Source organism: Bison bison, unplaced genomic scaffold (genome assembly GCF_000754665.1).
Source record: "Bison bison bison isolate TAMUID 2011002044 unplaced genomic scaffold, Bison_UMD1.0 scf7180017864305, whole genome shotgun sequence".
Lineage (NCBI taxonomy): Eukaryota > Metazoa > Chordata > Mammalia > Artiodactyla > Bovidae > Bison > Bison bison.
The window spans coordinates 1,236,488-1,249,985 of NW_011494877.1; the positions used below are offsets into that span (position 1 = coordinate 1,236,488).

Sequence of the window (13,498 nt, forward strand, 5' to 3'; positions counted from 1 at the left end):
CTATATATACGTGTGTGTGTGTGTGTGTGTGTGTGTGTGTGTGTAGTGAAAGTTGCTCAGTCGTGTCTGACTCTTTGCAACCCCCTGGACTATACATTCTATGGAATTCTCCAGGCCAGAATACTAGAGTGGGTAACCTTTCCCTTTTCTAGGGGATCTTCCCAACCCAGGGACTGAACCCAGGTCTCCGGCATTGCAGGCAGATTCTTTACCAGCTGAGCCACAAGGGAAGCCAAGAATACTGGAATGGATAGCCTATCCCTTCTCCAGCAGATATTCCTGACCCAGGAATCAAACCGGGGTCTCCTGCATTGCAGGCAGATTCTTTACCAACTGAGCTATCAGGGAAGCGCATACACACACACACACAAACACACGCATACACACACACATATATAACACACACATACACACACACACACATATATATATATACATTCTTTTAAAAATTCTTTTTCATTATGACTTATCACAGGATGTTGAATACAGTTCCCTGTGCTATACAGTAGGATCTTGTTATTTATCCATTCTATATATAAAAGCATCATTTGTTAACCCCAAACTTCCAGTCCATCCCTCCTCCTTCCAACCTTCCCCTGGGCAACCACAAGTCTTGAACACTGCACTTTTGATGGTGCTTAGATCCAGCTTCTTTTTGTCTTTGTGTGTGGGGAGGAGGCAGTACACTAAAGACACACTGTTTGTCCCCAGTTAAAATCTGTAATTGGAAAACAGTCACCAAGAGTCACACAACTGTGTACCAAGAAAGGCTAGACCACAGCATTTATTTCCGTGTCAGAAAGAATGGTATGTCCTTCTGGGTCTGCATGTCTTCCTAAGGTCATGCTGGTATTCTGATCCCCATAGCACTTAACCCCTTGTGAATTTGAAGATTTTGCAATATGGTGCAGAGGAGGCCCAGTGGTTGGGTACAGCATGGCACCTGAGGAAAAGACAGGATGAGCTGATCTACTAAGCAGCTGTTTAGCATGGGCCCGGCTACCCCAGAGTGAGATGTTCAATAGGGAGAAACTTCCCCCAAATTAAAATGTACAGGAAAACTGAAGTCCAATGAACCCAACAGAAGCTGGGATTGTCCTGGTATCAGCTTACCTGAGGCTGCAGAGTCAGGCAAGAAGAACCAACCCTCAGGAGGGAAAGGAAACGAAACAACTGTGATGATGATGCCAGCACCAGCAGGCAAGGGCACTTACTAAACACCAGACTGTTAACATACATTTATGCTTTATTCCCCAATGTAAGACACCATGATCACCACAACACCGTGATCACCACAGCACCATGATCTACAGCTATAAAGATGAGGGCTTGGAAAGGCTCCAAAACTTGCCCAAAGTCTCACAGATCTAAGTGGTATGGTGTACCTAAGGTGAGGGTCCCAGCTGACTGCCTCTAAAGCTCTTGAACTCAAGCATCACCCACAGGGCTTCTGTCCCATGTGTTTATTTATCCTTTAAAACAGATTTTATCGAGCACCCTCAGCATTCCAGGCCTGTGCTAAACCCTGCAGACACAGTGGTAAAGAAAAAAAGATGCACACAGTCCCTCATGGCGTTTAGCGCTCTGGCAAGAACAACAATTAAACAAGTGACCCCAATCAAGTGGGATCCATGTCACTGCAGGAGAGGTGAAGGGTAAACCCCCCAGGCACAAGGGAATAAGAGTCTTCCTCCGTGAAGTCAGTCTTAGAAAGAAGCTTAAGGGATACACTGGCAAGACTAAAGAGTGAGCAAGAGAGGCAGAGAGGGAAAAAACTCTTAAGATGTGGAAGTCAGTGGGAGACACAGATACGTGCTGAATGTAGAGGGAGGGGTCAGAGGCTGCCCTGAGGCTGAGGAGACGAGCACAGTGAAATTCCAGAGGCCCTGTAAGCCATGGTAAGTGGTATGGAACTTGACTAGAACCGGCAATGGCAAAAACTACTAAGTTCACAGGGACATGCCCTCATGTGATATAGATTCTTCCACAAAAAGGGAGGCCAGGTTGCCCCGTGGGACTGACTTCACTTGGGCAGTTGAAATTTCTCTGGCCTTGTGAAACCCAATCCAGAAAGTTTCTGAACCTCTGCAGGGAGGGTGTGTGAGTCTTAGGTGAGTGAAGCAAATATATTCTAAATCCTTTCTTTATGCTGCTGCTGCTAAGTCACTTCAGTCGTGTCCAACTCTGTGCGACCCCATAGATGGCAGCCCACCAGGCCCCGCCATCCCTGGGGTTCTCCAGGCAAGAACACTGGAGTGGGTTGCCATTTCCTCCTCCAATGCACCCACCAAACCTTAGTTAAAATCCAGCTTTCCGACAGGTGAGGAAACAAAGGCTCGAGCAGTTCAGCATGACTGTGACAGACGGAATTACTGGTTCCCATTGATCGTTCTCCTTAATAGTTTTATGCATCTCCCTGTCTGGGCCTTGAGGTGCATGCAGTGTATTTCCCCTCCTCAGACTTTAGGTTTCATCTGGTTTGATTTGACCAGCACAGTGCTAGCAGCTGTCATATGAGTAGAAACTTTAAACGTGATTGAATGGTAAAGCATGCCTTCCTGCACTTTTACCACTGCCAGGAGATCAGGCCTCATGGCTGCTGCTTCTCAAGCCTGAACCCAGTCACACAGAGCAGACATGAACCTGGTCTATAGCCTAGAGCCAAGGTCAGCAGAGATCAACAGATCCCAGGAGACTTGAAGACTTTCAACGTGAAGCAGAGTCACTTCTGTTTACCCAGAGACTTGCAAATGTGTGAATAAATGTTTCTGGTTGTATGCCAAGGAATTTGGGGGTAATTTGTTACATAGCACCATCACAGCAATACCTGACTGATAAGAACTTACTCTGAACTCATAAAGAAACTTGCTGGAATGCACAGCACTGCCCTGTCATGGAACCAGGGTGCCTTGGTGGTGGCCATCTAAGGGAGAAAGCAACCTAGACTGCCACTACAACCCACTCTCCTAGCCCCTGGCTTCCCGCCCACCACACATCACTCACCTGAGTCTGACGCTGCTGGGCTCACCAGGCTGAGCAGCTCCCGCTCCTTCTCATAGTCCCCTTTGCAGAGCAGCTGCCCCTCCTTCAGGACAAACTCATCACCCTTCTGGAGCTGCCGCTCGCAGACACAGCAACAGAAGCAGCTCAGGTGGTACACGCTCTTCTGGGCCCGCATAACAAACTCGTTGGGTGCGATGGCCTCAAAGCAGCCCCCGCATTTGACAGCAAACAGCCTAGCAGCAGGGAAAAAGTAAAGCAAGGTCTGTGAGAAAGACAGCTGAGGCCCAAGTCTTCCCTCAAGTCAGTCGCGAAAGGAACTTCAAGAACTGGGATAAGGAGACTTGGAATGGAATAGGCTTTAAATCTAGGTGATTTTATTCCCTGAGGAGGTTGAACCAAAGAATTCAGTTGAGTTACTCTCTCAAAGGCTTAAGAAAAGAAGGATGAGCAGCCTTGGAGGAAATGTGAGCTGAAGCCCAGAGTGTATTTGGTGTGGTCCATGGCAAAGTGTTCCCAAAGGATGCTCTACAGACTGGTGCCAGGCAGGCTGCCCAGGGTCCCCCAGGGCTGACTTTTCAAACAAAATAACAATAACAAAAAGGTCCAGGCCCACTCCAGTCGCATGCAAATGGATGGGACCCAGAATGTGAGTTTTTAACAAGCTCCCCAGGGCATTCTGAGGTGTCATCTAATTTTTGAAAGAGAAACTGCATCCCAGCTTCCGAGCCTGATATTCAGTGGATTCAGCCCAGCTTTCAGGACTTCTATCTCATTTCACTTATTTTCATCTAGCCATGAAGAGGGTGTCCATCTATGCCAGGAGGAGGCAGTAGATACTAGAGATATAAAGGTTGATGAAATAATTCTCTTCCAGAAATGAGCTCAGGCTAATAAGAGAGACAGACATGTCCAGATAACCAGAGGGTCCCAGTACACAGAAGAGGAGATGACTAACTGTCAGGGAGTCAGCAGGAGAATCTGCATTTTATAGCACATTCAATAAATCTTGGTCCAGAGCATTATTCTATAGACAGGCCCTCCACCATGACAGCCTAAGTGTGGCCAGTCCCATGTCAGAAGTCCTTTCACACACTCACTCACTCATTTAGTCTTCTTCCCATTCATTCTTTCATTGATTCAGAAGCACCCACCACACACTACACCACTCTGTGTCTTAACAGCAGGGTGGGGAAGGAAACCCCGCCCTAGCAGCATTCACATCCTAAGAGTCTCCTGGAGTGTCTGCTGCAGGCCCAAAGAATACAAAACAAAGTCCTCATCCTCGGTCTCCATCCTCTGTTACAGAGCTCCCATAACAGTGAGAGAAACAGCAAACAATGAAACAAACAGATCATGTCTACCCAGAGGGATTTACCTTCAGGGAGCAGAATATAAGAATGATATGAAGCAGTGCTTCATGAACACAAAATAGGTGCATAAAGCCCTAGCCTGTTTGTAACAATTAATCACGTCTCAGTCCTGCAGCTACACTAGTAGAGGGCCACATCCGTACACGTGCACAGCGTGTTTATCTTGGCAACTTCCTGGACAAAGGGAAGGGTTCTGAGGGTACAGTGGAGAAGTGGGTAAGGAGGAATTACCAAGAAAGGAGCTGGCACAAGAGAGAGGAAGGCCGTGTCTTCAGGTGAAGGAAAACGAGGCCTGGAAAGGGGGCTGAAGCCGCCTCCTGCGAGTCTGCTAGGGAACAGCCTCTCTGGACAGAGGCAGCCTGCAGGGGATTCAGCACAGCTCGGGATGAGAAGCACATATGCAGTCCCACTCTTAACCTGGACCTCGGGCCCCGACACCAGCCTGCCCCTCCCCTTGACCACCGGACCATCATTAGAAACACCCATCCTGATATGCCTGCCTTCTGCCTCTCAACAAAGGGGGTGAGGTTGGGGGGACAGTTCAGGGGCTGCTCTGGCTCTTTCACCACTAAGCAGGTATGTGACAGCCCTCTAAACAGAGCTCCAGGTCTCCACTGCTCTGCCCATGCCCTCTCCCTTCCCCTGTCTGCTCTGAGTGGTTCTGCTCTCCAAGTCGGAATTTCAGGGCACACCCGACCCAGGAACGATGGCCTTTACTCCCCACCCCAATGCTGGATGTCGTGTATCAGACAGAAAATCCACCTAGTTCATCCCCAGCCCCAAGTCCCCAGACACTGTTTGCCAACCTAAGCAAACGAATCAGGGCTTTAACAGGAACTGGTCAAAGGCTCTCCTTCTCCTCCCCTTCCCCGGGAAGGAACTGTCAAACAGAATCAAGGCAAACGCTCCCGGGAGTCAACAAGCTCTTGAGAATCCACAGTCACAGGTGGTGGCATCTGTGCTTGTCTAACTTCTACCCTGTTAATCTCCTCCTCTTTCTCCTCCCTTCTTAATTTCAACCCCCACTCCAAAAACTTCCCCCAAGTTGGAAAAAGGAGGGTTGCGGGGAGCTCAACAAAGAAATCCCACCATATTGACTCAGAACGGCTGGAGGAAGTGGCGGGAGTTGCCTGGGCTCCGATGCTGTAATGGTCATGATGGGCAGGGGTGGGGGGGTATAGAGACCTAGAAGAGGGGGGCAGTCCTGTTTCTCTTCATTCTCTGCATCAGCTTCCCCACTCTGGGTGAAGACCAGGTTGACCTCACCTAACTGCTTTTCACTAACCCGAGGGCAGCGCAAGGAGAAAAAGCACATAGCCACCACCTGTGTTCCAGATGTGTACACAGCTGCACGGGTACTACTGTGGACCCAGCTGCTGACTGCACACTTCCCACAAGTTGTTGTCTCTAAGGCTCAGACAAGCAGAGAAAAGGATTTGTTCAAAAGTCCAGGTCGTAATTAAAACACAGCCTATCTCTTCTCAATGCCCTGGATGGCAGCCCCCATGGTGAGTTCACCCTCTGAATGCTAATGAGACTTCACTCTGGGTTCAGAACCTGGCAGGCTGGCTGTGCCCTGGAAAGCTAAGCCTGATTAGCTTAGCTAATCATATAACATATGAACAGCTAAGCCCTGTTATATGCTGGGCGCATATAACAACTGCCAACTTTGCCCACCACTAGACATTCACCCACTCCACTCCTGAAGGCTCCGTAAATGATTCTGTACCTCTTTGTTACATCTAATTCCTTCATTTGTAAAATGGAAATAACAGGTTCTAGCCAGTGGAGACATGTCCAGGGCCCAAGCCCTCTGTTAAGAGTTCTCCTTCCTCTACTAAATGTCCTTTGTCCTCCATGGGGCAGACATGGGGGTGGAGCACTAACCAAGGCCACTGTGTCCTCAGGGAGCTCACATTCTCCATCAGGCTGTCAACAAATGACCATGGGAGGCTGTTTGGGGTATGTAGGAGGGGGCCAGCCAGAAGAGCCCCAAACAGCCCTACCCAACTGGCTCGGGCTAGAGGTCACGACATCTTCCTTCTCTTCCTTCCCTCCCTCTCTATTTAGCTGTCGTCTTCTTCCCTCTGGCCCTTTCCTGCTCCCACCACAGGCAGGAGAGCCAAGGCTGACTGAAGCTCCATTCCAGGCCTTGCCTATCTCTCTCCCCGAACAGCCATAGCTCTGAGATGCACAACTGGTAGTTTTGGTGAGGGAGCTGGAGTCGAGTCTGCTTGGCTCGGCCACTTCCAGGCAGTCCGTGTGGGTCAGGGCTCATCATGTAATCTCTGGTGGCCTCAGTTTGCTCTGATGGTGATGCCTACACTCCCGGATTACTGGGGATGAAATGCCAGCAGGTCTGAGGACCTGGAGACCCATAAGGAAGGGCACAATTCTTAGTTCTTATAACAGGCCTTGCCTCTGTCTTTGACTTTTTTTTCCCCCCCAAAGGCGGCTGTCTGTGCTCAAGTTTACAAGCTGTGTCCTGAGAGATGGCTTCTTCCTTGACAGCAGGAGTCCTTTTGCTGACTCCTCCCGGCTCTGACATTAGCACGACCTCCTTTTCAAAGTGTGCAGCACTGACCCAAAAGAAGAATAGGGGATGCATGGCTGGCACAGCGGACATGCAGAGAACACGCCTTAGATGAGGCATGTCCTGCCACCACAACGCACTGAGATAATGCAACGGAAATGAGGTATCTTGTATTAGGTGCCATGCAGGGCAGCAAAGAAGAAAATAAAAAGTGACCTGATTCAGGGAAAGGACCAGGACTTGATGTAGGAAGACCTAGGCTCCAGGTTTCTCTTATCAAGAGGCCTCAGAAAAGCCACTGTCTTTTCCTGGGCCTGTTTTCTTATCTTTAACGAGAAAGCACTGCCCTGTATCAGCTGTTACACCAAGTTCTTAGAGGTTGTGGAAGGGGTCAGTCTCTATTCTGCTTGTCTCCTTTTAACCAGAGAAGCCAACTAAATCCTAAATCCAGGTCTCCAGATAGTGTTTCAGCATGACAGGGCCTTACTATGGTAATTCTCCAAACAAGGTATTTTCCAGAAACATACCATTCATAGACATCCATCCATACACATGTGCGTATGTGTGTGTGCATGTACATATATATTTTTGTATATCTTTGAATGTTATGGTTCATTCACAAATATAAACACATACATACATATGCACACACCAGCTAAAACCAACAACTCACTCACGTATTTCTTTCTTTCTTCCTATCTGCACAGTATAAATATGTAAGTACTTCCAGAAAGGATTTACATTATATATATACATACATATATATATATTGCACAAATTTTCAAATATATCTATTTCTAGAAAAGATCTCATTTGAAGATAGCAAAATGCTCCTAAGGTACGTTTGAAATCCATTAGGCTGGATAATTTAACTCACTCCCATTTTCATGATTCACACGTTTATTATAGTGTTGGAGATTCTACTCTGTAGGCAAGGAGAATGTTTCCAAAGCAGATATGAAGGCTTGCCACCTGAGAAACTCCTAGAGAACATGACCAAGGCGATGAAGACAGAGGTCAGACCGCCGGGAAGCAACAGCACACCCGGCACAGCCGGAGTTAGGGCAGAAAGACGACAACGTTCCCGGATCCTGTGTGGACACCTGGACTTCGGTGCTGGTTATGTGAGCGCAAGACAATCACTCCACATTATAAATGTTGGGGTCCTCATCGTTAGAATATCTTTCACCCCCAAATTATTTTATTACAAAGAAAAAGAAGCTTATAGAAGATAGAAGAAGAGGAAACTGGTCTTCACTGAATACTTACTTGCTTCCAGGAACTGCAGTATTTCTTATATTCATTCCCTCACTAAATTTGTGTAGCAATAGCAAATAGAACTACTTTATAAACTCACAGAGACTCTCACCAGCTCAACTTTGCTCATGAAGCCTCTCTTCCATGAGAATGAGAGACTCTGGAATGGCTGATTCTTAAGTTCTTCCTCATATATTCTCCCTAGCACTCCTTTCACAGGAGAGATAAACAGATCAAGCAGCTAATATGGTGGTCTGAGCTCCTGACAGGTTTCCTGGACACGCCCCTGGCTTCACAGGAGGTTCTGAGACTCTGCTGCCCGCATGCAAGTGAAAAGCAGGAGCTAGGAACCAAGTTGATCCCTTCAAGTTACTTGGTTCTTGGGCCCCAAAGTATATGAAAGGATCTGTGTAAGAGGTCTATCCTCTACGGAGTTGTGTTAAGAACAAACAGTATCCGGGAGATGTTCTTAGACCTAACACCACCATGCCCAAGAGTCTACTCTGATTCCAAGATGATTGGGAAACAAGAGGATTCTTGCAGGAACCCCAGTCACTGGGGCATTTGGTGGGTCACTGTTTCCAAGGTGTAGGCAGAAATGCAGGTCAGTGGGGCTGGACCCAGAAAGACCCAAGAAAGCCCTACCAGAGAGACCGAGTTATAGACACAGTAAAGACAGGGAGGCAATGTGCTATAATCAGTACTCCACCACTTATTAGCTGGCTATGTGAGCTCGATCAGACCATAGTGGCATTAGAGTACTCATCTACAAAATGGAAATAATCAAGGGGCCTCTGTCAGAGGGGCACAAGAAGAACTATTAGTGTACTCATCTATAAAATGGAAATAATCAAGGGGCCTCTGTCAGAGGGGCACAAGAAGAACTGATTGAACCGAAACATCAGAACTGCTTAGCACAGTGCTTGGCACGTGGTAAATCTTCAATAAAATGGGAACTATGATGATGAGGAGGAGGATGGAGAAAAAGAGCTGAATATGAAACATGACAGAGAAATTAGCAGGGAAAAATGATGAGTCATAATGTCAGAGACTGGGAGAATCAAGATGAGATAAAGCAGCATGGAACGAGAAGGACCGGAGCAAATAATTCAGGAAGAAGGCCATGGATAATGCAAGAATGTCAGCAGTCAGGTTTTTAGTGGTACTGATTGTAGACTTGGGGGCCAGTCTTGATAACATAACGGAACCAAGGTCTGAGTTCCCACCTGCTTTAATGGCCTCAGGCTAGGGTTTGCATGCCACCTATCCACATAGGATCTGTCTGGATTCACCCAACTAACACTGCTGGCATGGCTCGATGAAATGTCCTCTTGTTCTATGTATCAACGTAAAGTATCAAAGAGGTTAACTCAGGCTTAGTTTTCTTTTCGGTATCAGTACTTTTTCACCCATGAAAGCCCATGGCTCCCTCCAATCTCTCCCACCTCCTGCCACATTATCCTCTAGAAATCAGACACTAGATCCTGTGTTATCCCCACATTTAGTCTCCAGGTTGATGATACAACTTCCCATATACAGAAATATTAAAGAACATGGCAGCCTCATGCAAACCCAAATTTATCCCAGGACAAAGGTTTTGAGACCCATGAAGGCTGAGGAGGATTGTAAGGGGAGCCCCCATTATGCCATGTTAGAAGGTTCCAGAACCAAGCTTATGTTTGGAAAGACTGAGATCTTCATTAACCTTGACCCAGAGTACTTCAGACCTCAAAGGGAGCCTCTCAAAGCATCCACACCATAGATAATTAAGTAGAAGGATGGAAAACAAATAAGTACATGAAAAACCCTGATGCCAACTTAAGGCCAACTGACTGTATACTCTTCTTTCTCACCAAAATAAGAAATCAGAGCCATTTCCAGCCTTGGACAGCAGATCACCACAGATGATACTGCCTTTCCACAGTCACTGACAGCACTAGTTTTAATCAAGTCTATGAACTCTTTGGTCTAGAAAGTAGAAGGGAGTCTTTGTATAGTTCTCTAACAAGCAGGCAGTAATCTGCATAGCCCTGTTTCCACCCTCTCCACCAGGGGGCAGCATAGCAGCATGCATTAAGTGCCATGTTGACTTGGTAACTGAGGTCATCCAGGCACTGAGACAGGGATTGGCAACATGCCAAAACTGTCTGTCCGGGAAAATCTGCTGCTGGGAGTCTGGGAGACCATGTGGCTAAAAAGAAGGAGAGATGGTGAGAGAGATGAGTATTCAAAAGTATCGGGAACCAAAAGCATGGCTTGTGGCCTTACAAGTAATGACACAAGCAACCTTGTCAGCTGGCTCAAGGTCTCTGTCCTTGAGGCTGAGCCAACACCACCACAATGAGCAATGGAGCCCATGGTCCTGGGGCGGTGGGAACGTCTGCAGGGACAATAGGGGTGGCAAGATCTTCTATAGGAGACCGTCTCAAGACTCTGCAGCGGGAGAAAATGGGAAACAATAAGTGGCTGGCAGAGCCAATCAGAGTCTCTGTCTCTCCGGGGCTCCTGGGGAGCTGTAAGAAGGACCATACAATGGGATGAGAACTGCTGGTGTGATGTCTGCAGTCCCAGAGGCTCTGTGAGGCGCTGGCTTCACCGAGGAGTACAGGGTAATACACACAGCTCGTCACTCAGGGCACATGCTGCTGGCAGTGGGCAGCTCTGACCTCAAACGGTGGACTGAGTAGCTGGTTGGCCAAAAAGTGTTTGGGTTTTTCCATACTATCTTACGGAAAAATCCGAATGGCCTTTTTGGCCAACCTGATACTTGTTGTCGTTATTGTTGTCACAATGAATCTGTTCCAGAATCAGCAAAGTTAGCAGGAAGAGCCTGGTGTCTGAAGTCTGATAGAACCTGGATTCAAGTCTGGATTCCATCTTTGAGAACTTGAGCAAGCTATAGACTGTTTTGAAGCCTCTGTTTCTTTATCTGTAAAATGAGATCATAACTCTCACAAGATGGTTTTGGAGCTTCAATAAAATAATGTATTTGAAGGATCTGATACATATTAGCTGGTCTCAGTAAGTGGCAGCTATTAACTCTCTTTATTGAAATCAGTTTACCATATCTGCCTGTGTAAGTGTGTGTATAAGATCATTTATTTCAAGACAGCCAAGTGAGCCAAAAATAGAACTTCATGAGCATCTCAAGTCTCTGTTCTTCATTATATAATAAACTAAATCAGACTTTAATGAGCCTTTCATATGTTACTGGAGAAGAGACCAACAGACAAATATGGAAGTATAAATACTCAAGAGGAAACAGGGTACATTTCATTCAGGCAACTATGGCTATGGTCTATCCTAACCTAAGGTCAATATTGACACTAACCAACCAGTGTTGACCAACACCCACGTTCATTGCCCAACACCCAGCATATGTTCAGGAAGTCGGTAGCTCCATGTTTCACTGACCAGAGCCAACAGTTGCTATTTGGTTAATGCTGACATTATCTGACAAATAGTTAGAACAGATCCTCTCCCCTTATCACTTCACTGCTCGGGGACCGCTTCTCACTGAGGCTACTGACCACTCTATGGACGCACACTGGGGTGCCGATATTCTTGCCTTGTGCCCCTAACTCACAGACCCCGCCCCCAGATATCAGATCATTTTCCCCCTCATTTTATAAATGGAAAGAAACTCAGGCCAGAGAAGGAAATGTGACTACCCCTCACCACAAAGAAATTTCAGATGATTGAGAGGACAAGCCAGAGCTTGAGGCTCAGTTAATGATCAAGAAATACATAGGGAACTCTGCTCAATTTTATGTGGCAGACTGGATAGGAAGGGATTTGGTGGGAGAATAGATACATGTATAGGTATGGCTGAGACCCATTACTGTCCACCTGAAACTATCACAACATTGTTAAGTGGCTATACTCCAATATGAAATTAAACATTTAAAAAATAAATAAATAAAGGAGGTTATTGCATGGGCCAACTAGGGATGGAAATGTGTCCCCCAGGCTCTTCAGTGGGGGCTTCCCTGGTACTTTGGATGGTAAAGAATCTGTCTGCAATTCAGGAGACCCAGGTTCTATCCCTGGGTCTGGATGATCCCCTGGAGGAGGAAATGCCAACCCACTCTAGTATTTTTGCCTGGAGAATGCATGGTGGGCTACAGTCCACAGGGTCACAAAGAGTTGAACACAACTGAGCAACCAAGCACACACACACACACACACACACACAGGCTCTTAAGTAGCACCCTAATGAGCTGAATAACCAGACAGTGTGTGTCAGGGAGTCTCTTGCTTAGAAGCTCTCTTTCCCCTCCCCCTCTTCTTTGCTGAAACCTGGGAACTTGTCTACGAGTCAGGCCATAGAGCAAAAGACTGCGGTAAAAGCATAGATTCCAATAATCCAAGCCAAGGTGGCACGACTTACATTTCAGACTTTCCATGTTGTCACACAGACATGCAAAAATGGCAAGGAACATAAAACAGACACACAAAACATACATGTTCCCTTTTTAGGGAATTAAAGGTTTCGTTTCCTTTGAAAAATGTCCGTTTTCCTTTCCCTTCATCCTCATTAGCCTCCTGGGACGCTCATAAACATACCAGCAAAGAACAGAGCAGAGGGAATGAGATATTTTTAGCTGATATTCTGGGCAAAGATTCCTATTGTTCCACAAGTTTTGGCTTGACTGGATGGCACGTGGCCAACACAATGTATATGCTTACAAAGAATGTATGTTTCCTGGGCTGTGTGTGTGTGTGTGTGTTAATAGTAAGGAGGACAAGGACATTATTGATGATGCTTTGATGGGAAAGATTCTGAGATCCCAGCAGGGGGCAACACTGAGCTCTTCATCAATCCTGTTTGCTTTTGCCACTATCGCTTTTCATTTGTTACACTGTGCTGTATGTCAATTGCTGGGAGAAATATCAATAACCTCAGATATGCAGATGACACCACCCTTATGGCAGAAAGTGAAGAAGAACTAAAAAGCCTCTTGATGAACATTTCATGGAAAGATGAGTTCGATAAAGGACAGAAATGGTATGGACCTAACAGAAGCAGAAGATATTAAGAAGAGGTGGCAAGAATACACAGAAGAACTGTACAAAAAAGATCTTCACGACCCAGATAATCACAATGGTGTGATCACTGACCTAGAGCCAGACATCCTGGAATGTGAAGTCAAGTGGGCCTTAGAAAGCATCACTACGAACAAAGCTAGTAGAGGTGATGGAATTCCAGTTAAGCTATTCCAAATCCTGAAAGATGATGCTGTGAAAGTGTTGCACTCAATATGCCAGCAAATTTGGAAAACTCAGCAGTGGCCACAGGACTGGAAAGGTCAGTTTTCATTCCAATCCCAAAGAA

The 13,498-nt window shown here is 46.6% G+C and overlaps 1 protein-coding gene across 1 annotated transcript in view; it reads right to left on the minus strand.

Moving 5' to 3' along the window:
- Nucleotides 1–13,498, minus strand: part of LMX1A (LIM homeobox transcription factor 1, alpha) — a 174,672-nt gene that overhangs the window by 52,886 nt on the left and 108,288 nt on the right. Inside the window, exon 3 of the mRNA XM_010851971.1 lies at nt 3,004–3,236. Coding sequence (XP_010850273.1) covers nt 3,004–3,236 — 233 coding nt within the window. The remainder of the gene's footprint in view (nt 1–3,003; nt 3,237–13,498) is intronic.